This window comes from Mauremys reevesii, linkage group 2 (genome assembly GCF_016161935.1).
Source record: "Mauremys reevesii isolate NIE-2019 linkage group 2, ASM1616193v1, whole genome shotgun sequence".
NCBI lineage: Eukaryota > Metazoa > Chordata > Testudines > Geoemydidae > Mauremys > Mauremys reevesii.
The window spans coordinates 44,337,957-44,350,448 of NC_052624.1; the positions used below are offsets into that span (position 1 = coordinate 44,337,957).

Consider the following 12,492-nt stretch of genomic DNA (forward strand, 5'->3'; position numbering starts at 1 on the left):
AAAACATGTTGATCTGCTCTGAGGACTGTTTGAATGGATTTGCTTTAATATTTATCCATCAAGAGTTGACCCAATACATGAAGAGTCTAAAAGAGAATACAGTAAACAGCCAGGAGTTCATAGAGCCTGTCTTTAACAAAGTGTAACTCATTGGCCTTCTGGTCTTGCTCACACTCCTGCCTTATCATTGCAAACTTCTGGATCTGCTTCTGGCTGGATGGTCTTTTTGTGGTGGTGGTGGCAACCTCAAACCAATGCCTTTCTTGAGGAATACCAGGAATTCTTATACCAAATATTAAGGAAGTTGTACATATCCAGATATTAAAGCACTGTATTCTAAGAGTTCTATTTTTAATAGGATACAACTTTGTATATTCTGCAATTGAGGTGAATCTGCTGGCCCATTACTGGGTACTCCACCACTTCAGAAAGAGCTGGAGGGAAGGAATTGAGCCAAGGGTCATACCCCAAGGGACCCAGATCAGCTAGGCAAACTGTGTTACCAGAATGGCCATTATGCAACATTATGTAATAATTTTTGCTCTCTGAAGAAAATATAGGACAGTATGACTCATGTTGAAAATGTGATGCAGTTCACAAGCTCTGATGACCATAAAATAAAGGTCGGCTTGGATACCGGGGAGTGCATTAGTGAGGTCTTTGTAAAACTAATTTAAAAAAGCAAAGCAGCAGTTTCTTTTCCAAGTCAAAAAGTCAAACCAGTTACAGTAAAATCCCATTATTTCCCAAGGTGCTTTAGCTATTTTAAGTGTTTTATTACTGAGCCTGCTGTTTAATATGACAGTGGACACCATGAATTTACTCCTTCAAATTGGTGTATCGAGCATGAGCATAAAGACCAGCTTCCCTTAGGGTAAGTCATCACTGCAGTTGGCCTGGGTGATCAGCACCCAGGTCGCAGCACCCCAATTATCTAGCCCAGGGTATGAGCAGCTATGCTTCAAAACCCTACCCAAGTTGCTGTGTTCTCACTGGTGCTGTGTGCCCATGTGTGGCACTGGGTCTAGAACTGGTTAGGAATTTGTTGACAGAACCCTTTTTCATCAGAAAATGTAGAACCGCCGAAACCAAAACTTGTCACAGAAATGTGTCAGTTTTGACAAACTTTTCATTGGGATGGAACTTCTGAGTGAGAGAGAGACAGACAGACACAGATGCATGCACTACGAACTCCCACCCTCCCCACCCCAAAGGGCCAATAGTCCATTGGATAAGGTTCTTACTTGGCATATTGGATACCCAGTTTCAAGTCCTTGGTATGAACCAGCAAAAGCCTCAGGTGAGTGTCCGAACCGCTGAGCTATTGGCTTTCCTGGGCTGAGTCTGGTTTTGCTTGTTTGTTTTTTGTTAGGTGAGTGGGTGGGTGAGAAAATATTTGAAAGGTCCATTTTCAAATGCAGAAAGGGAAAAATGGTTGAAATCTTGAAAATTTTCCTGGGACAGGAAAACAATTTCCTGCACGACTCAGACCTCTAGGGGTGCATCCGCTGGTTCTTTGTGCTGCCATAAGATGAGCCATTTCACAATTCTTCCCAGTGAATTGTGGGTGAACTTGTCTGTCCTTCTGGACACACACAGTTAATTGTGAGAAGGCATTGGAGGACTATCACCACTCAAGTGATTTTTAGTCTGGATTCTTGCTGCAAAGTGAACATACGGGAAGGTGGAACACAAGCTGGAACCCACATGCCCAGCTGTGCCCGCTAGCTTGGTTAAAGAGCGCTACTAACCCCGGTGTGTGGATGGGAGGAGGATTAGGACCAATACTGGTGTAAAAGCCTGAATCAACTCTGCAGTGAGGACATACCCTTAGAGATAAAACTGCATTTCCCCTGCCTGACCCCTACATTCAACATGCTAACAACATATTAGCTAGGTGGAGTGTGCCATTGCTAAGGACAATATGCAGCCATCTTACAGTACCCTCTTTTTCAGTAAATTGGCTAAGATAAATACTTCCATATCCCTTACTGCATTGCACTGGCTTTCCCACAGAAATCCCTCTTTAAACCAACCCTGACGTGATGCCTAAAAAATGCTTGGTAATGCCTAGGCAGTGGACAGGGAGTTTATTCCTCCTTATTATGCCAAATAGGATTGTTTCACTGTTACTTTGTCCTCCTTGTTGGTCATTTGTCTTTATCTGTTGTATTTTCTCGTATGTTTAGACTGTAAGCTCTTTGGGACAAGCACTGTCTCTTTGTACCATTCATAGAACAATGGGGTCCTGATCTCTGATTGTGTCCAATAGGTGCTGCCACCCTATAAATAATAATCTAAGTGATGGAATACCCCGGTTGTCTTTGGCAGAAGAGCCACTGTTGACAACAGAAAAAGTGATGTAAAGAGTTTGGGTCCTACTATGGGCAGAACTTATTTTGTAGCTGGCTCCCAGATGCTGTGAGTGTATTAGAATATACAGACAGAAAATGAATAGGAAGGTGAGGGGAGGAATTGGTCACAGGTTAGTGTGAAAAGTGCTCAGACAGCAAAGCCTTTTGTGTTGGTTCCTGTGTCGTTTTGGAAACCAAAGTTACTTCCTTGTTTCTCTTATTCTGGTCCCTAAGATTTTAGGTTTCAGATTTCATGAACTAGCTTTGATTTCTACCTATAAAGTGCAGAAAAGGTGCTAGACACTAGAACTGTGGCTCACTCACAGCCTAATTTTGCCATTCTTTCTTTATATTGCTGCTACTGACTGAAGGAGAGTGTGTATATATATATACAGTGGACATCAATCTCATCTCAAATATTGGGCAATTAATAAAATACTGATAATGTAAGAGTGTCTTATTGAGCGGTCCTGAATAATTTTCCTTTATTGATACAGTTACTTGGAGGGGTTGCTCATTGAATTACTGAGGCGTGCTGCAAAATCCACAACGTTTTCAGGCACACTTACTGCTTCACTTGGAAGAGCTGGAAAAAAATCTGTTTTTAATCCACTGGCTCCCTCTGCTGGTATGACAGAATTATAGTGCATGGTTGCTGGTTAGAAGAACTGATTATACAGAGCTAGAGGCAAGAGAAGAAAATGGCTCTGCAAGGAACTGTATGAAACTTTTACTTGATCATGACACAAGTGAATCAGGGGCACTTCCTGGCTTCTCACCCCTTGCTGTAGCACTGTACACACACACGCTCCTTCAGTCAATAAGCGTAATGAAAATAAAGAAGAAAGGGGACGTTAGGCTGTGAATGAACCACAGTTCTAATGCACAGCACCTCTTATTCAAACAGGAATTAAACACTGGTTTTGAAATATTGAAAATAATGTTTTATAAACATTAACTACAAATACAACTTTAATGCAATCACCAGGATGTCTGTACATATCATATCTGAGAAGTCATATGATCTTATTACTCTTGCCCTTCGCTCCCTGCTCCCCATTGTTTATTTTCACTAGTTGTGTCACATTTTAAATGCTCTATTTGTTTACTGTATTTGTTTGGATCACTATGCATCCACCTAAAAGGAGCACCTTTTAGTTAGAAAACTCTTCAGCAAAAAGGTGATGCCTTTGTGTTTGTGCTTTAAATCACTCAGCAAACTTCGATGATTTTTTAAATATAATTAATCATAGAGTTAAAGCTTGCAGCGCAGCTTGTAGGTAAGTATTATCGTATCCATTTCTCAGATAGGAAAACGGAGGCACAGAGAGGTTATGTTACTTGCTGAGGGTCAGAAAGCAAAGCAGCAGCAGAGCCAGAATTCTGAAACCTCAGCTCTAAACTAACATGCACAGGCCCCTGCCAATGCTCTGGTTGACCTTACATAAATTTAATTTTCATAGTGAACATCACAGATTGCTCAGGCCATTCCAACACTCAATACATAGATATATTATGGCAGACACAATAAAAAAGATTTTAAAACCCTTCCATAGCAGTTATAAAAAAATGAAATCTCCTCAGCCAAGCCCATCCCCTAATGTCTCGGAGAAAAGAGAGGCTTTGCAGCCTGCCTTCAAGCTTTAACAAAAGTGGTTCTGCTGCACCAAGGGAGGGGAGTGAATTCCAGAGCTGAGGACCTCTCATGGGGACCCATTGCTAACAGCTCCCTCTGTTTTACATTGAGGGGGCTCCACCTTGAGTGCCTCTGCTCATCTCAGTTGTGCCAAAAGAGACAAGGAAAGAGGCAGTCTCTCAGGCAACCAGGTCCCGCACCATAAAGGTTAAAACAGGTAGGTTAAAACAACCCTTTCGATTCCACACAGAAACTTGATAGCAGCCAGTGCAGTTCCTCAACCACAGATGTGAAATGCCCTTCAGGGTGCAATTGCACTTAGTAAACTGGGAGCTGTGTGCTGAGTTCCAAGTGGTCTCAGTGTGTGACCCCAAATAGAGCGCATTACAGTAATCCAGTTTTGAGGTGTTAAGGCATGGATATCTCTAGCAAGGTGCACTTTGGGAAGGAAAGGTCATGCTCTTCTCAGAAGGTGCAGGTGGGAAGGAGGGTTCTTGGTCATAGTCATAAGAATCCAGGTTCTACCTAAGAAACCTCCTATGCTGCTTAGCATCTCTGCTATAAGAAACTACCAGCATTCTTTTTAAGTTACTCAGAGGGGATCTTTTCGTTCCCCTCTAATTTGCATTATAGCATTTTTTACTCACCTGGAGTTGCAAGAGCTCATTGCCTCCTCTCACCGTCATCTTTACTTCTTATTTACTCTTTTACCCGTGATTTCTTTATCGCTACCTCCTCCCTGAATAATCAATAAAACAGAGGGCTGCTAGAATTCATCCTCCTCAGATTTGCTTTTGCTTTGAGACATGACTGCTTGCACTCATTTGTACTGAAGTTAAGAAAAACGCTCAGGAACAAAACTGCTAGAGATAGATTTATGAATGAGTTTTGGATACTGACTTTTCATAAGTAGAATGTTCATTCATATGCATTTACCTGATTTCTAATATTAATTTAAATTCCAGTGATAATTTTCAGTATTTTTAATAAATGTAGCCCCTAGAGATAATATTAATTGGTATTTTTTAATGATCAGTTTGTTATAAATCAGATTTTAAAGCCACTGGTCATGGAGGGAGGGATAGCTCAGTGATTTGAGCATTGGCCTGCTAAACCCAGGATTGTCAGCTCAGTCCTTGAGGGAGTAAAAGTCTGTCTGGGGATTGCTCCTGCTTTGAGCAGGGGGTTTGACTAGATGACCTCCTGAGGTCCATTCCGACCCTGAGATTCTATGTTACTGTAGAAAGTAGTTACTGCGAACAACAAATTGGAATCCCAGTTATTTGAGTGTACAAAAATAAAATTTAAGCTACCTCCCTAACCATCTATTTCAATTTTTAACTATTCTACAATACAATGTCATCCATCCCAAGGCATTAGGCACCCTGGGCACTCTTTTAAAAACAGACCCACCACTACACCAAAATCAAATACCCTTTTAAAACAGATGCGTTAACATTTAATTTAAGCCTTCCCACATTGTCCCCCGGCCTCCTAGGGTGACCAGATGTCCCGATATTTGGCACTTTTTCTTATATAGGCTCCTATTACCCTCCACCCCCTGTCCCGATTTTTCACACTCGCTGTCTGGTCACCTTACAGCCTCCACACACATACCCCACTACCCAGCCCTACCTGTTACCCATCTCCTTACAGATCAAGGAGAAAAGATGAGCCTGGGATTCTCAACCAGGCCCCAGCCATTGTGCTCAATGCAACCTTCATGCGTGGAGGTCTTTGTTCAGCTAGATGGAAGATAATGGTGTTGCCCCTTTAAGGACTTCTTACAAGGGGTGGCGAGGAGGGGGAAAGTTTACAGGGATAGACAAGAAGGGCAGGAAGCAGTTGGGGCCAAGTGAGAAGGTCACTGCACTGCCCTTCCTGCTAACTGGAAGTGGGGGATTATACCCCATGCAGCTGTAGAGAGATCCTGATTTACCAGGATTGGGCTGGCAGTGCCAACCCCGGAACTTGGCAAAAGGACTGAGTTCCCTCTTGACCCGCTGTAGGCATTCTGCCAGTTGCCCTTTGCCTGGGGGGTTGGGAGGGAATTTGTCCCTCACCCTCAGATTGGCCAAGGCGGAATGTTGGTCTGGGACCCATTGGGGGTGATGTAGGGGATTGGATTATAATTTTGTAACTTAGTACATAAAACTTGTGATTGATGTCCTGTGCACGTACTCAGTATGGAAAGGATACAGTTATCAGATAAAATGGATTGGAGAAGGGTTTAAAGGAAAGTATCCCTTAAGGAAGCAGAGTAAGGGCGTTTGGGGCTCCTATGTCTTGTACAGCGGGGAGCTGTCCTTTTCCTAACCCCTTTTAGCCCCTTTCAGGGAGCTGAGGAAGAGGGTTTGGGGCTCCTGAAAACCAAGAGAATAAACCACATTCATCCCCTCCCCTCCCCGCCCCCGGTCTTTCTGCCGGCATGGCTGGACAATTGTGCTTTGACTTAATTAATTTAACACAGTGGTCCCTTCTGGCCTTAAAGATGTAGGGTGAAATCCCCACTGAAATCAATGACATAAATCCTATTGACTTAAATGGGGTTAGATTTTACCCTGTGAATTGATTACTATTTTTAGTATAATTTTTATGAGTGACACTGTTAAAATTTCACAAAAACTAAATGAAAAGTTCTAGAATTTTTAGTGACTGAATTAGCGAAGTTGAGTGAAAAATTGCACATTGTTTCTGATGTCGTGGAAAATGTGTTACTTCAGAATTTTCTCCTGCTGAATCCCCAAGGTTGCAGCGGTGCTGCATTGGCAGTGAGATGCTCTTACTAAGAGGGTGAAATAGTTTACATTCTGCATCCGATGAAGTGGGTATTCACCCACGAAAGCTCATGCTCCCAAACGTCTGTTAGTCTATAAGGTGCCACAAGACTCTTTGCTGCTTATACTTTACATTGTGTCATAGATGCTGTGGAGTTTACTCCATGTTAACAAGGGGTGGGGGGAGTAGTCTTAATTCATTGCTGCCTTGCACCGTTTGTATTGATTTACATCAGTGCAAAGTAGATGTAAATTGCTACCATTCTGGTTTGATAGCATTTCACGCCCACTTTGCACTAGTGTAAATGACTGCACAAGGCAATGGTGAAACAGGTTGTGTGCGTGCAAAAGACATACATTTCAGGATATATATAGTGCTGAAACTGTTGTTTCATTTTCTACAGACAAATGTGTGTGAAACATATGTGCTGTAGCAGTGATGAGGGCTGCTGCACAATCCCCTGGGTAAAGCATGTGAGTGAGAATAAACCACATGCAAGTCACATCACTTAATGCGCTGGTGGAAGATGCTCAGATATTATAATGATAAGGGCAGCATAAGAACCGGCACAGAAGAGAATAGAAGCAGAAGCTGTTCTGTGGGTAGCTGTCTCCACAGTCTTTCAGTTTTTATGAGCACTAAATTCATGTAAAATTAAGGCCAATCTTTTTAAGTTCTGGTTCCTACTGCATTCTTAGGAGTCTGGTTCACCATCTGTGTACAGGAGTGGGTCTCAAACTTTTGTACTGGTGACTCCTTTCACATAGGAAGCCTCTGAGTGCAACTCCCTTATAAATTAAAAACATTTTTTAATATATTTAACACCATTATAAATGCTGGAGGCAAAGCAGGGTTTGGGGTGGAGGCTGACAGCTCATGACCCCCATGTAATAACCTCGTGACCCTCTGAAGGATCCTGATCCCCAGTTTGAGAACATCTGCTATGCTACGTAGCAGTTAGCAAGCTCTTGGAGTTGAAAATAGTTATATTGTATATGCCCATTCAGTTTGTTCAGGATTACAAAGATCTAAATTTCCAGTGAGATCAAAGGCCTAGTCTGAGCCATTTCTGCTTTCTGTGATGAACAAATAAGTTGACGTTTGTCAGTGAAATGTCAGTTTTAATATATGCATCATCAGATAGAGTCCAGTGGTTCTCAAACTTCATTGCATCGTGACCTCTTCTGACAACAAAAATTACTACCCGTTCCCAGGAGGCGGGACCGAAGACCGAGCCTGCCCAAGCCCTGCCGTCCGAGCCTCGCCGCCCTGGGCGGAGGTGGAGGGAGGGGCCAAAGCTGAAGCCCAAGGGCTTCTGCTCTGGGCAGGGGGGCATGTAACCTTGGGCTTGGGCTTCAGCCCTGGGTGGTTGGGCTTGGGCTTCCAGCTTGCTGGGGCCAAGGGCCAACACCAGCCTTGGCAACCCCCGTCGCAACCCACAGTTTGAGAACCCCTGTGATAGTCCAATTTACTGACAAGGGGTAAAAGACTGGGAGTCAGGGCTCCTGTGTCTGGTTTCTGACTTTGCCACTGACTTGCTGTGTGACAGTGGGTAAGTCAGTTAACTTTTTTCTTCCTTAATTAAGCTTAAGTACAGATTGTAATATAAAGTGCGTTGAGGTCTGTGGAAGAATGGCTCTATATAAGAGCCACGTATTGCCAGTGCTAAAATTAAAGAGATCTTTTTTTCTTTCGCGAACAGGTACTTGGAACACCAAATGAAGATACGTGGCCTGGAGTCCATTCTTTACCCCATTTCAAGCCAGGTAGGTTTAAACAACAAGTTATCAAGATTTCACTCTTTCCCAGAAAATACATTAAAAATCTTATATGCTAGCTGCCAGAAGAGTTTGAGACAATGCTCCTAAGTTTTAGCACATTTACTTACTTCCTAATGGACTTCTGCAACATTGTTCCAAAATAATCGGAATAGTTTTGCAGGATAGTGGATGCATTGTAAGCGTACTGCAGTGCATTCATTTTAGCATTTCACATGTGACTATGTTAGTTGGCTTTTGACTTTTAGCCATAACTTCCCTTTGTAGCACATTAATATGACATTTTGCACAACTACAACATGTTGCACAAAAATCTTACGTTTCCTGTGAGTGGTAGGGTGACGAAGGCCAGTATTACCAGTCAACAGGTGCAATATTTATGAATTATAATGTACTGAAGGGGGGAACCAAAGTGATAGGAAAAGGTATCCTGGAAGCTGAAGACGAAACACATCTTATTCGTCTGTCATTGTTTAGTATACTGTATTATCTAACACTTTCTGCAGTCTAGTTTTAAATGGCCAAACTGATGGTGCTTCTGTTACTACTGTTGGAATAGTTGAATAGAGTTTAACCATTAGGAAGTTTCCCTTGCTACTAAGCAAACACCAGTAGGTAACCCTTATAAGCCAGGATGCAACCAAAATAATGATGTTTTATCTGTTCCACAAGTAGACTTCTCTTTTAAATTTAACCTATAAATTGCACCATTTAGGCTGGAAGTAGGTACCAAAGTCTACTGCTCTGTAATGGAATCCAGATTCTACTCAGGTGAGGTCATAATTAAGTTAACAAGTTTGCAGGATTGGGGCTGACGTCATTCAAAATACCTTGAAAGAAAGAGGGTGATGTACAGCTGCTTATCATAGAATACTATAGGAACCCTTCAATAATAGCACACAGCTATTTAATACATCTGGAAGGCTTTTATCCTAACACTTTCTAGATTAAAAAAAAAGGTTGTCTCTAAAATGCAAAAACAGTTGTGTGTAAATTTAATTGTTATTAAAGAAAACACTATTTTCAGAAAAGTTCCAAAGAGATTTGTTGTTTAATACCCTGGGATATTCGAAGTGGAAAAACAGGACATGTTTTTGGCTTTGGTGATGCTGTATTTTTGTCACTAAAAAAAAATGGAGTTGAATAAAATGTTTTGAACTGTAGATGGCAGTCAAGAAACTTTCTCTTTAGAGAATGACTTAGAAATGCATCAAGCAGTGAGGGTTTGTTCTGTCCGTTTTTGCAAAGGGACATTGGGAAATAAATTGACAGCTGGCATTTAGTGAAATGTAACAGAGGCATGTTATTTTTTAAATGACCATTGTGTTGGATTTGTTTTTGTTTCCTCTGTTACAGAGTATGGATTTTGCCAACTCTGAACACATACCAACCATAAAAATGCAGTAATGAGGGAAAAAAGATAAATGCAACATGGTAAATGGTCACTCAACACTTTTCCCATTTCTGGAAGGGTGTATAGAGTGCTCTTTGTTCTTTCAGCCTTTCTCCACCCCTGTGAAGTATGCAGATTTTCAAGCCAAAGTCGTCGTCATCCTGGCTGATGAAGGTTTTCATCTGTATGGGGCCTGTTGCTGCAAGGTGCTGAGCACTCTTAATTCCCATCCACTTACATGGGGGTTGAGAGACTTCTGCCCCTCCCCGTGAGGAAAAGGCCCTTTTTGCTGCGTGTGTGTCCTTAGCTCAGAGCTCCCTTTGCCCTCTCCACCCTCTTGGTGCACATGGTATTCTTGGCAAAATGATGAAAATGTGAAATAAGCCCTTCTAATACGTTACAAAGATGCATAGGTTTTGGTTTATACAACAGCAGGGATGAAATTTGCCTCACCTGCATGAAGCCTGGGCTTTATGCTGGTGAAATGCAGAATGACTGGGGAAGCAAAATCCAACACCTTCAGCATAGGGGTTGGGCATGAAATGAAGCAAGCCGTGCACCATATCAAGTACTGCATCCTACAGGCTGGGCTAGAATAACACCAATTTTTCGGGCTGCTAGGGACATTGGCTCTGGTTAGGAATGTATTACATGGCCCTTTCACTATCCAAAAAGCTGCCCCTCATGCTGACTTGTGTGTGGCCCTCAGGGAAACCTCCCTGGAGAGCACAGGAGTTGCATAGTCTCTTTTGCAGCTGCTCAACCAGCTCCTTACCCTTCCTGTAGTGCTTAGATGGACCCTCTGCACTTGGATGAATTACCCCTATAGGAGATTTTGCGAGTGAACTTGGTTCCTGAGTAACCTTGTACTAGCAGAAGCAAAGTTAATGCTTTATTTTAACGCTTCTCAGATTTATAATTTTGAAATGGCTTAGTCTCTTTGTTTCCTTAGTCCCAGAGTACAATATAGTGAACCTGAAATGGTCTTGCCAAATTTGAATTGATTCCATCTGTGTCCAAGACTTATGAGTTTATTGTATTTAAAAATAGAAAGCATGGAATATATTTTCTTTTTCCAACAGTTTAAGGAGTGCTGAACAGTCAGGCAAAATTTCTGTGTGTGTTGAGCAGAGCCCTAAAAAAGTAACATCCCCTTCTAAACATAAATATATGAACTATAATTTAAGCCTAGCAGTTGCAAACAGTAAGGACAACAAATTATTTGAAAGGAAAGAAGTGCAAGAAGAGCACTAATGATTAGAACATTAGCATCCGCTCAAGGCAGACTTTGATGTTATAAGCTTAGCTGCTTAAAAGCATAAAACAATGGAATTTGAGCAGAAGGTATCAGTAATAAATAGTGACTGTAGTTAAAAAAAAAAATTCTGGCAACTTAATTAAATATCTGTGGAGTTGAAAAAAAACCAAGCAGAGTTTAAACAGAATTTCATTTTATTTGTTGTCTGCATTTAGGTGTAGGTAACTAATTTTTTACACTGTGATTCAGTAAAACATGGTCCCTGCCTCAGGGAGCTAATCACATTTTACTAGGGAGAGACAAGTAACATCTGAAAAACACTGCTTTCGATGTTCTGGGTTGCTGCGTCTCCATTCCAGTGTCCATAGGCCTAATTGCTATGTCTTGAAGTTAGCAGAAGCAATGATGTCAGGGATATTCTGCTGAGATTGGTCAGTAGTGAGAGAGTTATATCCTAAAATGTGAATAAACTTCTCTCAGGCTGAATGATGAGTCCACTTCTTATGCCAAACAGAGAGAGCTCTAAATTAGCCACCTGTTTTGTTTCTGGGTCTCTCTCAGTCTGTAAATGGGAAAGTAAAAAATTTGTATCATTTATTTCACTCCTGAAGAAGGCAACTCAAATATAGATGGTTTTCCCGCCTTTTTTATCTGCAATGAAATAATATGCACTATCCCTTTGTTCCTTTGAGATAGCACCGTATCATCCATATCGTTAAAGCAGTTTGAAAGTTGTCTGCTGTGTCATCTCCTATTGTTCCTCAGCCGTGCCCTCCACCAAAACCATCCTGTTTGTGTTTGCAAATACTTTTATCCCATCTAGTAAATCACCTACTGGGTTGATTTTCAACACTGTTTTTCGTCTAAATACTTAATTTTAAACGTACAAAATAGACCGAATGGGAGAAATCTGCCTTCCTAACTCAGTTCCAAAATTTTGTAATCCTAAGGTAATAAAGGTAATAATTGGAGATATGCCAATCTCCTAGAACTGGAAGGGACCTTGAAAGGTCATCGAGTCCAGCCCCCTACCTTCACTAGCAGGACCAATTTTTACCCCCAATCCCTAAGTGGCCCCCTCAAGGATTGAACTCACAACCCTGGGTTTAGCAGGCCAATGATCAAACCACTGAGCTATCCCTCCCCTCCTGATTCTCTTATAGTATCTCCCTGTGCTGTGCTCAAATGTCATCTCTTCCAGCCTCGTTATGTAAGCCAACATGGGACATGTGTGAGCACTGTTGTAAAGAAATGATCCATGCTCAAATGAGCAAGATGTTCAGGGAAATGAAAAC

General features: G+C 41.7%; 1 protein-coding gene across 6 annotated transcripts in view; it reads left to right on the top strand.

Moving 5' to 3' along the window:
- The window catches only part of CDK14 (cyclin dependent kinase 14), a 543,695-nt gene that overhangs the window by 388,716 nt on the left and 142,487 nt on the right, over positions 1–12,492 (top strand). For all 6 annotated transcript variants that reach the window (XM_039522181.1, XM_039522182.1, XM_039522184.1 and 3 more), the window contains one exon: positions 8,471–8,534. In XM_039522181.1, the coding sequence (XP_039378115.1) occupies positions 8,471–8,534 (64 nt within the window). The remainder of the gene's footprint in view (positions 1–8,470; positions 8,535–12,492) is intronic.